Source organism: Nerophis lumbriciformis, linkage group LG04 (assembly GCF_033978685.3).
Source record: "Nerophis lumbriciformis linkage group LG04, RoL_Nlum_v2.1, whole genome shotgun sequence".
NCBI lineage: Eukaryota > Metazoa > Chordata > Actinopteri > Syngnathiformes > Syngnathidae > Nerophis > Nerophis lumbriciformis.
Genome location: NC_084551.2, coordinates 21432994 through 21452140, shown reverse-complemented (window position 1 = coordinate 21452140; position 19147 = coordinate 21432994). Strand labels below are relative to the sequence as shown.

The following is a 19147-nucleotide window of genomic DNA, read 5'->3' as shown; positions in this document are numbered from 1 at the left end:
TTTAATATTTGTTTGCTTACTATGGTATATTATTTATTTGTTCACTGTTTTGTTACAGAAAACAAGGAAATTGGATAAAATTGCTATGGTATGAAAAGGGGTAGGATTAAATAAGCTCTGCTTCTTCCTACTCCTTTTCGGACGTGCTGTAATGAAACAACTGGAAATGTGTGATGCATTACATTGTATCGTATGCATGTTCGAAATAAACTGAAACTGAACTGAACTGAATATTGGTGTCTTTTTCTAAGTTAATTTTATTTATACAAGCAAGTATTCACCTTTAATTAATCATGATTAATCTAAATTCAAACGTGTATTAATCTGATTTTAAAAGAGTAATCATTTGACAGCACTAATATACATACAGTTGTGGTCAAAAGTTTACATACACTTGTAAAGAACATAATGTCATGGCTGTCTAGAGTTTCCAATCATTTCTACAACTGTTATTTTTTGTGATAAAGTGATTGGAGCACATACTTGTTGGTCACAAAAAACATTCATGAAGTTTGGTTCTTTTATGAATTTATTATGGGTCTACTGAAAATGTGACCAAATCTGCTGGGTCAAAAGTATACATACAGCAATGTTAATATTTGGTTACATGTCACTTGGCAAGTTTCACTGCAATAAGACGCTTTTGGTAGCCATCCACAAGCTTCTGGCAAGCTTATGGTTGAATTTTTGACCACTCTTCTTGACAAAATTGGTGCAATTCAGCTAAATGTGTTGGTTTTCTGACATGGACTTGTTTTTTCAGCATTGTCCACACGTTTAAGTCAGGACTTTGGGAAGGCCATTCCAAAATCTTAATTCGAGCCTGATTTAGCCATTCCTTTACTACTTTTGACGTGTGTTCGGGGTCATTGTCCTGTTGGAACACCCAACTGCGCCCAAGACCCAACCTCCGGGCTGATGGTTTTAGGTTGTCCTGAAGAATTTGGAGGTAATCCTCCTTTTTCATTGTCCCATTTAAAGCACCAGTTCGATTGGCAGCAAAACAGGCCCAGAGCATAATACATAATACCACCACTATGCTTGACGGTAGGAATGGTGTTCCTGGGTTTAAAGGCCTCACCTTTTCTCCTCCAAACATATTGCTGGGTATTGCGGCCAATACCACAGAACTTTTCTCGAGAAGGTCTTATCTGTGTCCATGTGGTGTCAGATGAAACAAAAATTGAGCTGTTTGGCCACAATACATTGCTGTATGTATATTTTTGACCAAGCATATTTGGTCACATTTTCAGTAGACCCATAATAAATTCATAAAAGCACCACATTTTATGGATGTTTTTTGTGACCAACAAGTATGTGCTCCAATCACTCTATCACAAAAAGGTAAAGTTAAAGTTAAAGTACCAATGATGGTCACACGCACACTAGGTGTGGTGAAATTTGTCCTCTGCATTTGACCCATCCCCTTGTTCACCCACTGGGAGGTGAGGGGAGCAGTGGGCAGCAGCGGTGCCGCGCCCGGGAATCATTTTGGTGATTTAACCCCCAATTCCAACCCTTGATGCTGAGTGCCAAGCAGGGAGGTAATGGGTCCCATTTTTATAGTCTTTGGTATGACTCGGCCGGAGTTTGAACTCACGATCTACCGATCTCAGGGCGGACACTCTAACCACTAGGCCACTGAAAAATAAGAGTTGTAGAAATGATTGGAAACTCAAGACAGCCATGACATTATGTTTTTTACAAGAGTATGTACACTTTTGATCGCGACTGCATATACCATATTTGAACAACAACAAAAAAACAAAGATATCTTTGAATTGATATCGATATTATGATATTGGGATGATGCAGCAACCCCCAGCAGCAACTCAAAACACGTGTGGTAAATTTACGATAATTAAATCATAATTCACATTCGGTGGATGCAGGTATTTATGAACAAAAAATACGTGATTTTATGCAATATATGTTAAGTATTAAGTAGGAAATACAATGTTGTTGTTTTTTATTCGAGCATATTTGATGGGAAACAACTATAGTTTCTGGCCACTTCTGGTTACGTAATTGTTCTCCCTTAAGTGAAGCTAGAATTGACCACATTCTTCTCGGGGTGTTACGGACCAACATTTTCGCGTGGACGTGTTTGTGTGTGTTGTGACGTTACCGTGTGTGTCCGTCATGTGTGTGTGTGTTTCTTCTTTCCTCGGCGACAGTTTTGCAACATTGCAGTTGATAAACAAAGCCACGTGCTGTAGGGGGAAGTTTCCGATGTGGGCGGGGCTTCTGAGCCCCGGGAGCCTATAAGAAGCCGCGCAGCGACAACAACAGAAGAGTCTTCAAGGAGTCACGCATAGCAACACTTCCTGTAACTTTCGACTTTATTTTTATATTTACTCCACTCTCGTCAAGCACAGGATGCCCTTTTTGGGACAAGATTGGAGATCGCCGGGTCAAAGTTGGGTTAAAACCGAGGAGGGATGGAAGAAGACGGCGGTGGACGAAACGAACAACAATGTCACCGTGGAGAGGTTTGTCAACAGCTTGAACGGAAAATGACGTCTTTTGGTTGGAATAGGAGAATAATGTGGACATTAATGGCTATGTATGTCCTTTTGTTGCTACTCTCTAAACTATTAATACGCACACCAGTAAGAGGATTAACTCTGCTGAGTCACTGAAACTGCAATTGAAGGGTTTGTGTTCTACGCGATTAATCGGAATGCGATCCAGATGTGTTGTCGTCTTTCATACGTCCGTGTTACGAACAACGTGTGCTAAAGGAGTAACTTGATACAGTTTTTTGTTAAGTGGAATGTGCGTGTGCTTTTTCGTAGCTTCTGCAAGGCAGAGCAGGAGAGCAACTTCAACAAGGAAAACTTGCTGCTGACTCTCAGCTACGACATGGCTGCCAAGAAGAGGAAAAAAGACCTGATGAACAACAACACTAAAGTTCCATGTGAGTCACGTGAACGAGTCGTTCCGAACGGCCCTAGGTGAAGAAAGGAAACCAGTTAACGTGCCATTAATTGTGCAGCTATTATTGCATTTCAATACATTTATCACAGGTTTTTTCCCATTTGCTTACATACAATTGTGTCTTTTTTCAAAAGATATACACAATTTTCCAAACACCACATTCCATTTTCTTAATTCCTAGATTATTGGCAAAATGACACACTTCGGTCAAAACATATTACCATTCATCAAAATAAAGCAAGCATTTGTAAAAATGCAGTTTTATTGTCCCCTCACTCACACAGACTTCAAATGAAAAGACACTATTGGAGTGAGTTACCCACAACAGTGATAAATACAAAACACATTTGTAAAAACCCCTATTTTGCTATAAGAAATCACATGTTTGGGGCATTTTGCCCGACCTTTTTTAGCATATGTGATGAATGATTACTGTAACTTGACAAAATATATTGGCAAATCCATAGCAATTGTCATTGTTTACTTTGAAGTGGGCCTATACGTAAGGACCTAAAGAAGTAAAAATATCCTGTAATATTTTCAAGAACTGCTCAACAATGATGCTGCAAACTGCAAATATAAAGTAAAGGTAAAGTAACATATCACAGTAGTCAACAATGACATGCAGTACAAATTAAAATCTGAGACAAATAAAAAAAAGGGTTGAAAAAAAATCTGGAGATAAATATGTGTGTATCATAATCCTATTGTGTGTGAAAATGTGTGTATTACAATCATTATCTGTGTGCAAAATCTGAAGATGTGTGTATCACAATCCTTATGTGTGCAAGGTGTGTGTAAAGCATTGTGTTGGTGTGATATTTCTCAAAAACTGTGAATCAGAGTCTATGTCGAAGATGAGGCAAATCTGCACAGTGGTTTTGTTTACTGTGTATAGACTTTTGTTAACTGTGTGAAAATGTAAAATTTAGTGTGTAAGCAATTGGAAAAAACTGTAAGGCCTGAGGAAAAAGCAACTGATCGGATTCTTGCTTCAAATACAAACATGTCCTCTTCTTGCTGAGCTGCTGCCTCAGGCTGGACAAAACAAACATTCACTTGCCAAGCTTGCGAGTTTTTTTTGTGAATCTCGTACCCACTTAACTAACTTGTGACTGGAGTAAATGCAGTAACCGATTCACTTCAGTGATGGACCTAAACCAGGGGTGTCAAACTAATTTTCACTGAGGACCACATCGCAGTAATGCCTGCTTTCAGAGGGCTGCTTTTTTTTAAATTACCATGCATGCGGGTAGTAACCTGTGATTAATAATGTTTAATCGAAATGCATATACATTTGATTATTAGATTTTTTTTATGTATGACTTGCTTTAAAATCATAAATAAAGGTGACAAGCAGTTATTCAACTATTTGTTTTTATCTCACAAAAACGGTTTTGCAATACAGTATATAATATAATTGGCATGATCTGATGATATTAAAGTTTAAAATATGCAATTTTTTTTCGGTCAAAATTTAAAGAATGAATGCATTTAGTTTAAGAAAAAAAGTATTTTATTGAAACCCATTTTTTTCAGGCTTTCACGGGCCACATAAGATGATGTAGCGGGACAGAACGGGCCCACGGGCCTTGAGTTTGACACCTGTGACCTAAACAGAGCTGGCCATCTCTAGTCTTATACATGCAAATTCAACCAATGCCTGCAAATTATGCACTACCTTGCAACTTGTCCAATGCCCGACTCTTCCATGCATTAAAAAAAAGTGCATTTAGCAGCTGTAAATACGGACTATAAAAAGAAACAGCACACAAATAGTGAGTGATTACACATAAGATACAACTAATGTTAAAAATGCTAACGTATAATGCGTAATGTATGATGAGAGGTAAATAGCAGCGCAGCTTTAGGCACTAGAGTTGACCTCCTTTTCGGCCAATCAGCATTATTTTCACCAATTGCCAATTTGTCTCTTAACGGCGCTCAAGCGCGCACGTCACTGTCTGTTCAAAACGTATGTTTGTTTCTTGTGTAGACAAAGCAGAAACCGCGACGTGTAACAATATATCAACTCTTCATTGCTCAAAGAGCACATTTGTCGATCTTCCACATAGCTCAGACCTACTTCCTGTTCCTGTTTATGGGTAATGTCTGTTCCTGTTTATGGGTAATGCCATATATACACATTTACGTCCTCGTTTACATGTATTTTTATAAATTAAGAACAGATTTTCATTTGTAATGCTGACCTAGCAAAGAGGCAGCATTTACATGTTAGAGATGTTGAAGTGTGATGAAAATCTCTCATAGTCTCTCAGTTACCAACAAAGATTAATGCTATATATCACACAACAAATGCGCCTAACGTGCGGGTCTAAATGTGTTGGAACATAAATTAACGTTTAAAATGGACAAACACTTTTTAACCCTAAAACATACACAGATTGTCTGCAACTTGTGGAAGACAGGGCAGACAGCAGACAAAAAGGAATCCTTGTGATGTTTCTTTCTATAATTTTAATTATTACTATTAGTTATAACGAATCATAACAGTAATTTGACAATAAGCTCTGAGTACCTTACTGCCATCCAGTGTCTACTTTTGAGTCTGTCTGGGGTAAACCAAGGAATAAAACATCCAATACAATATTTGTTTTCAATTTTTTTTGCTTAAATCTAGTGCTTTTTAAAGTTAAGGTTACAAGGAACACTTAAAACATTGGTAACATTTAATAAAATCACAACTTGATTTAATGTTATTGAAAAAAATAAGCCTCAAAACATTGCAACTTTTGCAGCATCTTTTTGAAAAAAGCTGCCATATTTTAGACAGTTTAAGCTGAAACAATCACAAAAAAGCCTGCGAAATCCTGGAGGGACTGATGTATAACTTTCAGCTTTTCTAGGTTGGATTTCTTTCATTCGGGAATGGTTTTTTTTCTGTGTATGGACCGTAGTGGAAAAAGTTTGGACACCCTAATGTAACTTTTATTTAGGGCTGCAACAACTAATCGATTAAAATCTATTATAAAACAATAGTTGGCGATTAATTTAATCGTCGATTTGTTGAAAATATGCTATGCGCATGCGCAGAGGCTACTTTTTTATTATTATTTTTTATTGTATTTTTTTTATAAACCTTTATTTATAAACTGCAACATTTACAAACAGCTGAGAAACAATAATCAAAATAAGTATGGTGCCAGTATGCTGTTTTTTTTTCAATAAAAATACTGGAAAGGATAGAAATGTAGTTTGTCTCTTTTATCCGATTATTAATCGAAGTAATAATCACCAGATTAATCGATTATCAAATTATTTGTTAGTTGCAGCCCGACTTTTATTATCAGTGTACGACCATAGATTGGCTTGTGTTTGCAGGCAAACACAACAAAATTATGTTTGATTAATTTCCCTTCCATGCCATGAAATCTATTTGGAGCCACTAATACAAATATTGTGCTTTCTCACAGATTTCCACCGGGAAAAGTGGATTTATGTTCATAAAGGAAGCACCAAGGAGGTAAAAGCATAACCTTATAGCTACGATAACATTTTCCTCATTGCTTATGTAAATACGCCGTGACAACTCAATACTCCTGTAACAGCCTGTTAATTAAATTCTCCCAGCGCCACGGATATTGTACTCTGGGAGAGGCCTTCAACCGCTTGGATTTCTGCAGCGCCATCAAGGACACCAGGAGGTTCAATTATGTCGTCAGAGTGAGTCCTCCTCCTTTGTTTTTGTTGGGGGGGTTAAAGTTTTGAGGGTATGTACTGTGTAGGTTGTTATCAATGCCAAGCAGACAGTGCTGATTATATAAGCATGGTTAGTCATTAGTTATATTTATACTGCATTACATTTACTAAAGTAACTTTTTGGATACATTTTAATCGTCAAAGTAGTTTTAATGCAACATACGTTTCACTTATTTTTGTGAAAAAGAAATAATACTTGTATTCTGTTACATTGACTTTCATTTCGATCAGTCCAGTCATTTATATTAGCATTATATTTATCCCATCCATCCATTTTCTACCGCTTATTCCCTTTTGGGGTCGCGGGGGGCGCTGGAGCCTATCTCAGCTACAATCGGGCGGAAGGCGGGGTACACCCTGGACAAGTCGCCACCTCATCGCAAGGCCAACACAGATAGACAGACAGACAACATTCACACTCACATTCACACACTAGGGCCAACTTTAGTGTTGCCAATCAACCTATCCCCAGGTGCATGTCTTTGGAAGTGGGAGGAAGCCGGAGTACCCGGAGGGAACCCACGCAGTCACGGGGAGAACATGCAAACTCCACACAGAAAGATCCCGAGCCCGGGATTGAACCCAAGACTACTCAGGACCTTCGTATTGTGAGGCAGATGCACTAACCCCTCTGCCACCGTGACGCCCCATTATATTTATAATCTGTTGAATATTGCTCGCAAAGACTTACGTACTTATTAGCTGGTTAGAGAGACTTCTTACAAGGGGCACTGTCACATGACTCTATGTCACCAATGGAACGTAAGCACTAATAACGTTTGAATCCATTTCACCACACACTGTAAAAAGTAACACGAGGCAGCACAACTCCTCAATGTTTACTTACGAACTAGGAAAAATAACAATTATATCATGCGCTGTCATTTGTGTCAGTAGAAATGCCGACAATTAGCCCAATTCTAACGACAGATGTGACTGCGAAATGTGCATATTTTGTAGTACATGCTGTCGTCGTGGCTCTGTCACACACACATTAACTATGGTAGTAGTCCAAGTACCATTAAAATAAATAGCTCCTAAATAAATCAGAAGTTACTCAGTACTTGAGTAGTTTGTTCACTGAATACTTACTTACTCAAGTAATTGTTTGGGTGACTACTTTTTTATCTTCACTTGAGTCATGTTACTCTAAAGTAACAGTACTCTTACTTGAGTACAATTTTTGGCTACTCTACCCACTTCTTGATATTGACCTGGTGTGTTTGTGAGTACGAGTCATAACAGTCAATGCTAATAGCTAAAAGTGACATTTTTATTATTATAATTTTTGTATTTATTTTTTTTTTTTACTTTTTTGAAAATGAAAAATGAATGTAAAAGTCTTGCACATGTGATCTGAAGGAGGGCAGTGGGGATGGTCTCAATGTGCAGTGAGATGAGACGATCCTCACAGGCTTAATGAAACCAGACCTGGTGTTTGTCAGGTGACCCACACACAAGCTACCATCTAACTTGGAGGATTCTACTGCTATCTTGCACTTTAAGAGTAGAATTGTTATATGCAACAGTCCTGACTATAATTATTATTTTTTGCAGATACTAGATTGTGTTTCGGAATGATCCGTACAACAATACGGCTGTGTAACGTGATCATCTACGGGTCACTTTCACCTGTCAACCTCAAGGTGTATCTTCACAGCCGTTATGTAATGCCAAGCGGGCCTCTAACACCGTCTTATGCTTGTGGAAAAATGAGAGGGTGAGCGCCAGGCTATGAAGTGCAGTTTCGTGAGCCGCGGGGGCTAAAAGTAGATCCGGGAAGCCACATTGTTCTGCCCGGCTGCTCTACAAAGCGCGGAGCACTTGATGAGCTGCTAAAAGACGAAGGGCACGGGATTAGCTTGTAGGAACGGGAAAAGGACTTTAGATGTGCTATTTGTTTATCAAGCAGTTTGGCTGTTAGGAAGGTTTGTTAGTGTTTTATGATGCTGCAGGTTAAACATGACCTCTGGAGTTTGTCTGCTATATAGCCTCACAGAAACACACTTTGATTCATAATTCACCAGCTTCACATCAGCTGACAAATGATTAAAATCTTGTTTTGCGAAGCTTTTCGGCTTCCTAGGCTGTCAGCCAATGTTTTCCCAGCAGCTTCTTCCCTGTGAAGACATTGATGGATTGGAGCCAAATTATTTGAGAGCCTTCTCGTCAGGAGGAGTGTGTGTTTTTATTTCAGAACAAACTTTAAGTAACGTGGAGCAGCAAGTCTCTTGCTAGACAGCAGGAAATTTATGTTATTTCGTTCTCTCTGTTGAAGCTCCTGGAGCTTATCGCCAAGTCCCAGCTCCCCTCTCTCAGCGGCGTGGCCCAGAAAAACTACATGAACATTCTGGAGAGAGTGGTGCAGAAAGGTGAGTCTAATGTTCTCATTCCTCGTTGAACTCGTGCCTCTCATTCCTCTCAACATGGCTTAAGTAGTTGCCATTTGTTGCCCAATAATTCTACTGTAACAACAAAAAAAAAAAACTATTTTAAAGTAGCGCTATTCAATACGCTGCATTGCCGAGACAACAATATTTAATTTTTGTTTTGTTTAACAGCAAGCACTGACTTAAGTGCTGGACAAAAATACAATAGTAAAAGATGATAGCACTTTTCGTATGATTCGTTTTCCAGCAAAATTTAGCTTCGGTTTTTATATGCTGTCTTTGTTTAAGCACAGTGTGCTTAATAAACTAGTCATTCTGTGGAAAAAAGTGCCCAAACAAAGAATCCCGCACATTGGTGACTCAATCTGAGCTTTTTTTTTTAACGGATTACGGCTACAAAAAAGTCATCATGGGGCCCCAGAAAGTTGCAAGTGCCAGCAGTTTTATAAAGAAGGTGAGCAACACTATTGAATTCCGTTAAGAAGGTGGCCCTCCCCTACCCCCTGTCCGCCAACAAGTGTTCACTAAGGTGTATGTTAATAGGGGTATCCCAATCCGATATTGATATTGGCTACCGGTCCAATATCAGCAAAAAAACAAGTACCGTATTTTTCGGACTATAAGTCGCAGTTTTTTTCATAGTTTGGAAGCTTATTAGAACGTTTCCATTAACAAACGAGTCCGGATCATTTCAGTTCATGGGTATAACGGGATAAATTACTGTGACAACCAAAACACAAATGACCACCCACTTCAATTTAAAGACATCATAAGTCTGTCATAGTGTTAGTTTTTCATACCAACCATTGTTCTCGAAGTAATTTCACTTGATCAAAACTTTTAAAATATTCCACACAACAAAATAATTAAAGTACCGTATTTTTTGGACTGTAAGTCGCAGTTTTTTTCATAGTTTGGCCGGGGGTGCGACTTATACTCAGGAGCGACTTATGTGTGAAATTATTAACACATTACTGTAAAATATCAAATAATATTATTTAGCTCATTCACGTAAGAGACTAGACGTATAAGATTTCATTGGATTTAGCGATTAGGAGTGACAGATTGTTAAACGTATAGCATGTTCTATATGTTAGTTATTTGAATGACTCTTACCATAATATGTTACGTTAACATACCAGGCACGTTCTCAGTTGGTTATTTATGCGTCATATAACATACACTTATTCAGCCTCTTGTTCACTGTTCTTTATTTATTTTAAATTGCCTTTCAAATGTCTATTCTTGGTGTTGGGTTTTATCAAATAAATTTCCCCAAAAAATGTGACTTATACTCCAGTGCAACTTATGTTTTTTTCCTTCTTTATTATGCATTTTCGGCCGGTGCGACTTATACTCCGAAAAATGCGGTATCTGATTATATTGGCTTGCATTTTAATGTCCTCCAATAAGCACACAGAGTTGGTCTTTTCTTGTATTTTAGTGAAGAAATGTCCAAAAGGTAATAATTTTTGGCTTCTAAGAAATAGTAGCTACACAACAGCTAAGCACACATGCTAGACATGCATAATAAGTGTTCTTAATTGAACAATATTGCATCCTTAAAAACACCACATTTGTCAATATAAACAAGTATTAAATAATTATAATTGTATATTACTTACAGATACAAAGTCTTCAAGGCAGAAGCCTGTCAGAAAGTATCCAGTAACAAACGTGTCTGGATCATTCAATTAATCAAATTTAAATTTTGATTTCGATTATGGCTTGTCATGATTATGAAAATAGAATAATCGAAAAAAAAAGATTATAGGGCCTCCTCTTTTGCATTCAAATTCCTGAGCTTGTAATGGTGAAACAGATGTGGTGCGAATGAGTGAGAAAGGAGCATCTGTGTTTTAAACTATATTTAAAGTTGCGTTATGGTGGTACAATAAATACTCATGTTTTGAAATAATGAATGACCGTGTAATTAATCGTGATTACAATATCAATTAAAATGATTGTAATTATTATTTTTGCCATAATCGTCTAGCCCTATGAGCCTAATTAAATGAGTTGTTGTGACCACTAGATCCACTTTAAAATCGAAAAGCCTGTCATAAAGTTAGTGTTTTTTACACCTACCATTGTTCTGAGTAATTTCACTTGATCAAACTTTTTTTAACATTCAACACTACAAAATAATACAAGTACATACTATGATTCCTACTGATATCGTATCAGAGTAATATCGGTATCGGCCAATACTGGAGGCTCCAATGTTGGTATCAGAAGTGAAAAAGTAGTATCAGGACACCCATACTATTTAATGTATTATTTATATTTATTTCACACTGTTTTCTTTATGTAATGCTATTTAGTGGCTTATTAAATTTTTGGGTGTCTTACTATTCGGCCTTTGTCAAACCATTTAGAACGGATTAGTAACCACTGTTACTAAAATAGGTCAAATGTACAGGTCTTTTATAAACCTATACAAATAGGTCTGGGCGAATGTTTTTATAATAATAACATACAGTATAAATACAGAGATGTGAGGAAAAATGACTTTTTTTTTTAAATAATATTGGGAGCGTGTGTAAATATTATACTGTAAGATACTGTACATGGAGCCAGTTATTTATGTAAAAAACTAATTAGTTATTTCATATTATTTTTTATATTTTTTCCCCCATATCGCCTAGCTCAAGATACAAAGTAGAACATGCAATACATCAAAATAGTAAAATGTATTTAATTAGCAATTCATGCTGTTTATAAAGTTAAAGTACCACTGATAGTCACACACACACTAGGTGTGATGAAATTGTCCTCTGCATTTGACCCATCACCCTTGATCACCCCCTCGGAGGTGAGGGGAGTGGTGAGCAGCAGCGGTGGCCGCGCCCGGGAATCATTTTTGGTTATCTAACCCCCAATTCCAACCCTTGATGCTGAGTGTCAAGCAGGGAGGTAATGGGTCTAATTTTTATAGCCTTTGGTATTACTCAGCTGGGGTTTGAACTCACAACCTACCGATCTCAGGGCGGACACTCTAACCTCATGGCCACTGAGCAGGTTATTCCTCCTCATTTTGCATCTTAACAAGACATTTTTTCAAGTTTTCTTAACAAATATGGCCCATAAAGGCATAAAAGAAAGAAAATGGGCTGATTAACCCAAACAGATGCACGCCGACATTTCGTTAGAAGAGTGGAAGTTGTTATTAATAGGGATGTCCGATAATGGCTTTTTGCCGATATCCGATATTGTCCAACTCTTTAATTACCGATACTGATATCAACCGATACCGATATCAACCGATACCGATATATACAGTCATGGAATTAACACATTATTATGCCTAATTTGGACAACCTGGTAAGGTGAAGATAAGGTCCCTTTTAAAAAAATATAATAAAATAAGATAAATCAATTAATAAAAACATTTTCTTGAATAAAAAAGAAAGTAAAACAATATATAGTTACATAGAAACTAGTAATTAATGAAAATAAGTAAAATTAACTGTTAAAGGTTAGTACTATTAGTGGACCAGCAGCACGCACAATCATGTGTGCTTACAGACTGTATCCCTGCAGACTGTATTGATATATATTGATATATAATGTAGGAACCAGAATATTAATAACAGAAAGAAACAAGTCTTGTGCAAATGGGGGAGGGAGGTTTTTTGGGTTGGTGCACTAATTGTAAGTGTATCTTGTGTTTTCTATGTTGATTTAATAAATAAATAAAATAAACGATACCGATAAAAAAACCGAAAACAATACCGATAATTTCCGATATTACATTTTAAAGCATTTAGGACATCTCTAGTTATTAATGCACATTTCATTGTGAATGATTTTGAAGTAACAAACACAGAAATAAGTCAGTGTTGTTTTGGTCTAAGTCTGCTTGCAGCAACTGAAGGCAGATGAGAGAATGTGAACAGCAGACATTTAGCAGAACCAGACTGTAAACCAAACACTGTCACAGCGTAAACAGATATTATTTTCTTGAGCTCTTACGAAAGCTTCACTGTAGACAGGCACTCCAAATACTGAGATTTATCATGTGTTTTTTTTTTTTTATGCTAAACACTATTTGTTGAGTCACCTTGTGGTCATAGTCGTCTCTAATGGTCAATGCTCATCCTGCAGTGCTCGACGACCAGCAGAACGTTCGTCCCATCAAGGAGCTCCTGCAGGCGCTCTACGTGTCGCTGTGCAGTCTGGTTCAAGACATGGGCAAGTCTGTGCTGGTGGGGAACATCAACATCTGGGTGCACCGCATGGACAACATCCTGCAGTGGCATCAGCAGCTGGACAACATCCAGATCAACAGAGTGAGACGACATGAGAGAACTGTCCGTCCCGTTCAATAAGTTCTTAAGTGCGACCTTTCTGTGATTCTTCCAGCCCACATCAAATGGCATGACGCTGATGGAGCTGCCTGTCAGCCTGCAGCTGAACATCATGCAGCGTCTGTCAGACGGCAGGGACCTGGTCAGCCTGGGTCAGGTCTGTCCAGGACTGGGGGCACTCGCTGAGGACCGGCTGCTCTGGAGGAAACTCTGCCAGCACCACTTCACAGACAGACAGGTACGTGAAAATCTTTAAATGTTCTACCTAGTATCTTGTTCAGGTGAGCTGGAGCCTCTTATTACTATTAGGTCATGTATAATCTAAGTAAAGCATCATACTGAGGCGACACTATGATGATTGCATTGTGGTTGCATGTTTCTTTGGGGAACACCTTCCAGATTTTTTTGATACAGCTCTTGCATTTTATTGTAGTGATAACAATAATTAATGGAGCAAATACATTTATGAATTCACAGGTCTAAAAAGTAATGATTTTGTACACTACAAAACTGTTCAAAAGTAGATATGTATAAGACCAAATTGATATAAATAAATCTCTAAACAATTATTGAACTAATTAAATATATTTGAAATTAAATACATACATGTGTCATTTCTTTATTTAATATAAGTCAGTTTGGTTATTAAATCATGTGATGAATTATTTCAGTACTTAATGATTTGATCATTTAATTAAATATGGAAGGTCAAATGAGACAATATTAAATAAATAGAACTTACAAAAATTACTTAAGTGGGTCATTATTTATAATTAGAAATACATTTATAATAATTTCAAATGTACCATTAATTTATTTACCGGTAATGTAAAAATACATTTCATTATTAAATAATTTATTGATTTCATTATTTCATGATTGAATGATTTATTTCACGATTAAATTAATTCACAATTCCATTTTTTTCATGAATCTGTTTGAGTGAGAGCTTCATGAATGTATTTTATCTGTCAAATTCACCCATCAATGTCAGTGGGCGGGGCTAACACAAATCTAGTCCAATGATTGCCTTGAACCTAGGAAGCCTTTCAAAACATGGCGGCTAAGGAGGATATACTCGTACTTCGGATGGATATTTTTGACCCTGCAGATTAGGTTGACCCTGACCCAGAGCATGTAGCAGTTAAAGTAGAGGAATGTTGTGAAGTTGTTGTAGTTATTTCCGTACTTGCAGACCAAGATCACAGCACAGTACAGGTTGTTAGGACCTGCCCAAGGAATTTGAAGGCTGAGTTTGATGACTAAAATAAATTCATGAAGCGCTGAAACACTAGGTTCATGAAATATTTAAGTAAATCATGAAACAATTAAATCAACAATTAAATATTGAAATAATTAATTAAAATAATAAAAAAATATAAATAAATGAATTGTTGATTTATTTTATTTATTTATTAATTAAATTTATATTTATTTATTTGTAACATTTATATATGTAATTTAAATTCAAATTAATGATACATTTAAGTAATTATGGAAAGATTTATTTATTTTTGTTTAGTTTAATTTTGTCCAATTGGACAGTTCATAGAGAATTGTGTGTGTATACAAAAGCAAATGTAAAACAAATATGTATAACATTTTAAAGTAGTACATTTTACAATTAGAAATCAGAGTCAAAAACTTACTTTGAAAACAATATTATGCACAAATATAAACCTGAATTATGAACACCTGTGCACATAAACTGTTCACTTTGTGTAAAATAGCCAACACCTTGTCTTACAGCCAGAAAACTATTAGCTGTCATTACATGGTGCAGGCGTACGTAATGTACAAATACAAAACACGATTGAGAAGAAGTCCGAGCACTGATAAAGCAAACTTGATACTGGGAGTCAGCAGAGTGAGTGTGTGCTGGCAACCCTTCTTTCCTCACACCTTGCACACAAATAATCACTTGATAAGCAAGTAAGCCACTGGCTAAAGTAGGTTACAGTGATTGTAGGGAGCGAAAAAAAAACTAAATGTGATCTTTCTTCCCCTTTTAGATCCGAAAGCGGCTGATTGTGTCAGACAAAGGTCTGCTGGAGTGGAAGAAGATGTACTTCAAGCTGAGTCGATGCTATCCTCACCGAGAGCAATACAGCGACACTTTGCACTTCTGCTCACATTGTCACATCCTTTTCTGGAAGGTAAGAATGAACACATTTGTGTAATAAAACAAATAAATAAATAAAGAAAAGATTAAATAACAGTTTGAACTGTTTTCTCTCACAGGACACAAATCATCCTTGCACTGCCAACAACCCAGAAAGCTGCACTATGGCGCTCTCACCACAAGACTTTATCAACCTGTTTAGATTCTGATCGCACCCAACTGCCCCGAAAGTGTACATAATGTACATACACGTGTATAGTTTTGTTGTTTTCATTTGAGATATGAATGGTGATCAGGCTGTGGGACAACCATGCAATTGGGATTTTGGATTGTGTCTTGTTTACTTTTTACAAAGGAAGATGCTGTTGTTAAGTGACAGAGAAGAGACGGCAAGTCGGAAAAATACATTTTTAGATGCAAGAAAGGCAAAAGACAAATATCAATTTATTTGGGGGTTTCAGTTCAAGGTACTTTTTGTTTAAAAGTATTTGCCTCAAAAAGCTGGTCACAGTCTATAAACACATGAAGTTGGATGATTATTTATATCAGTAAGGATGTGGAGTTTTGATGTGTGTTGTCCACATTGGGGAAAGACAAACTGAAGTAGACACAATTGAATGTAAGAAACTGAGTGTTGCTGCATCATGTTTTCTATATACTTTTTCACTTTTATAAAGATTTGATACCTTTATATTTTAATGAGATCATTTTCTGCCATGGCTGCTATTTCAGTAGTTTTTGACTGATATACTTTGTGTGCCTTATTGCTAAACTTGAAACCAGTACATTTTCCCCGAGATCCTGAACATGAACACAACCACATTTTTTTTTAATACATACCAAAGTTTAGTTTTTTGCATGAAAAAGCATTTGTGTATTTATTCAAATTCTTGTTAAGTAGCTCCATGTTGGTTTCTGACTTTCTTTTAGCACTGCTCACTTAGTGCACTGATGTACTGTACATGCTATGCAATGCATTCTGTTGTGTAAATAAAATATTTACTTGATTAACTTGTATGTTTGCAATGTGCTCCATGTTGCTGGATTGGAAGTGACACATTAATGCACCCGGATGATTATTCATACCACATAACAGATGCGGTGTTGTTGAGGACCATCTGCTAAAGTAAAACATTACAAACACTAACAGAACAGCGCTCTCTCTTGTCTATATAGAGGCACACAACTTAAACCTCAAATCAGTACATTAGTCGTGCATTAAATATCTTTAAAAAAAATAAATAATAATCGTACAGACGGTGATATTATCGTACATCTGGCAACGCTCTGAACAGACACAGTAAATGTCGGTCAGCCTTTTTAGCGCAAATACGCAATACAAAGCAAATAGCGCTCTCTGCTGGATAAAAGGTGAACTGCATGAGTCAGTATGTTTGGGTCATATTTAACTACCTTATCTTGTCATATGACAGTTTATTGTTTGCTTGCTTGTTGCTGCAGATTTCATAATACAAATGGTCTGGTGTGACCTTTAAGGGATTATATCACGCCACACATCTATATTGCTGGAATAGTAGTAACTATTTATTGACTGACCACATTTACATAGCATCTCTATGATGACATATTAAAATAACACTATAACCTGGAATTGGGAAAACTTAAACTAATACTTTCTTACCGTGGCTAACTGTATTTCTGTTTAATGAACACAAATAAATTAAACAATATTGCACAATAATGCGTTAAATTTGAATACTATTACTTACTGTATATTCAAGTTAAAGTTAAAGTACCAATGATTGTCACACACATTAGGTGTGGCGAAATTATTCTCTGCATTTGACCCATCACCCTTGATCACCCCCTGGGAGATGAGGGGAGCAGTGAGCAGCAGCGGTGGCTGCGCCCGGGAATCATTTTTGGTGATTTAACCCCCAATTCCAACCCTATGTGTGATTCCAGTGGCGGGCCGTGCATTTCCCACCTAGGCTTTCAGTGATGGCTGACTTCAATGATTACCCCTAAAAATACCATCATTTATAGAATAGAATAGAAAGTACTTTATTGATCCCTGGGGGAAATTCAGCACTCTGTTCGCTCACAATAGACAATAATAATAATAAATAATGTAATATATATATAACATATTATATATAATATATAAATATATTCTACATATACTCTACATTTAAGTGCACATACATTTATGTCACCACATGGCCATTGCTGGAGAAATACGGTCCTGGTGAGTATCCAATCACAGGACGCGTAAAATGTCACGTTCAATGTGAGGCCAGCTGGAAGACCTTACTGACAACAACTCGTGATCTGATTGGCTATCACAGTCATCTATCAACTGTATGTCCCCGTTCGCTTAGAGTGCACGGACGCCCGCATTGTTGAATCTGAAGGCCTCTAGCAGATTTGGTACAGCATGGCAACATAAGCTAGCTGAATTCTGATTGGATACAAACTAAAACTAAAAACAACAGCATAATATGACATGAAGAGAATATGAATACTTTTAGATAATTAGGGAAAGTAAATAAAAAAATGTTTTTATCTTTAATTATGATCATGATTTCTGGTTATGATAGGCCAGCAGAGAAGGCTTTGCTGGCTCTGACAGCACACCACAGTGTGATTTGCAAGAAAACCTGCAGGTTCTGCCCCACAATTGAATTTCTTTGTTGCAGAGACAAAAAAACAAATGAAACTAAAATATGAATGTAATCACTCACTGCTTGTCATCCAGATATTTTTTATTCAATAATATTAGCCATGGGACGTTGTTCATGTCCAACAACCAATAACTTCTTGGTTGGGGTATATAAGTCTACATTTGGAAGCCTTTATAAAGGCGGCAGGCAGACACCGTTTTTTGCAACTCCATTGCAAAAGAAGAAGTTTGAGGTACTACTGCCTGATACGATATGTCAACAATGAGCTGGTGTTTTTGTTGCCTCCATTTCCCATCCACAGAGAGTTGTATGAAACCTTAGCTACCATGCTACTTATGTTATTTCCTCCTACTGGTATCATGCTAAATACACAGACATGTATGTAAAATGGTGTGCATCTGCATATCACACTGTTTGCCGAGATAGCATCAAACCATGAAGGTCCAGCAGACTCCATTCACCTCTTATTTTATTCTGTAGAAAGTCCTTCTTTCCCTCCCAGAGTCGACCCAGCTTGTCTCCATGCATGTAATCCACAGGTAAAGCGAGGCAGTTCGGTGTGAAAAGTCCACAGCGCCTTCCGTATCACGTTTGCTGCAAATGTTGGAAGCGTTAAGATAGTAATTCACAAATGATACAATCGTACCTCGGTTTTCGTCAGGGACCCGTTCCAAAAGGTCTGAAAAAGACCGAATTGTACAAAAAAAAACAAAAAACATTTTCCTCTTAAGAAGTGATTTAAAGTCGGGACCCGGGGCGGACCACTCATCTGTGCATCAGTTGGGGACATCTATGCTGACCTATCTCCACTCGAGATGATCCCCTGCTGGCCCCACTATGGACTGGACTCTCACACTATTAACTAGATCCACTCAACGTCCATTGCACCGGTCACCCAGGGGGGGCCCCATATCTGCGGTCCCCTCCAAGGTTTCTCATTGTATCCCATTGGGTTAAGTTCTTTCTTGCCCTGATGTGGGATCTGAGCCGAGGATGTCGTTGTGGCTTGTGCAGCCCTTT

General features: G+C 37.3%; 2 protein-coding genes across 9 annotated transcripts in view; one reads left to right on the top strand and one right to left on the bottom strand.

Annotated features, from left to right (window-relative positions):
• The first annotated feature begins 2285 nt into the window (after positions 1 to 2285).
• Positions 2286 to 16472, top strand: fbxo32 (F-box protein 32). The gene is made up of 9 exons (XM_061950654.1): positions 2286 to 2492; positions 2799 to 2920; positions 6375 to 6424; positions 6532 to 6624; positions 8939 to 9032; positions 13158 to 13342; positions 13416 to 13598; positions 15373 to 15516; positions 15602 to 16472. Exons 1-9 carry the CDS (start codon positions 2380 to 2382, stop codon positions 15689 to 15691), a joined length of 1074 nt encoding a protein of 357 aa, XP_061806638.1. The 5' UTR covers positions 2286 to 2379; the 3' UTR covers positions 15692 to 16472.
• A 1730-nt stretch (positions 16473 to 18202) lies between these two features.
• prelid3a (PRELI domain containing 3A) overlaps positions 18203 to 19147 on the bottom strand; it is a 48694-nt gene continuing 47749 nt past the window's right edge. For all 8 annotated transcript variants that reach the window (XM_061950584.1, XM_061950619.1, XM_061950600.1 and 5 more), the window contains one exon: positions 18203 to 18721. Coding sequence is in view for 1 of the 8 variants with exons in the window: in XM_061950619.1 (XP_061806603.1) it covers positions 18713 to 18721 (9 nt within the window). In the remaining 7 variants the exon portion in view is untranslated. The remainder of the gene's footprint in view (positions 18722 to 19147) is intronic.

Bases quoted from the DNA above. Each gene is read 5' to 3' on its own strand.
- fbxo32 (XM_061950654.1), top strand. From the start codon at position 2,380: ATGCCCTTTTTGGGACAAGATTGGAGATCGCCGGGTCAAAGTTGGGTT. The intron at 2,921-6,374 runs GTGAGTCACGTG...GCTTTCTCACAG, and splicing joins CAACAACACTAAAGTTCCAT to ATTTCCACCGGGAAAAGTGG. The intron at 6,625-8,938 runs GTGAGTCCTCCT...TCTCTGTTGAAG, and splicing joins GGTTCAATTATGTCGTCAGA to CTCCTGGAGCTTATCGCCAA.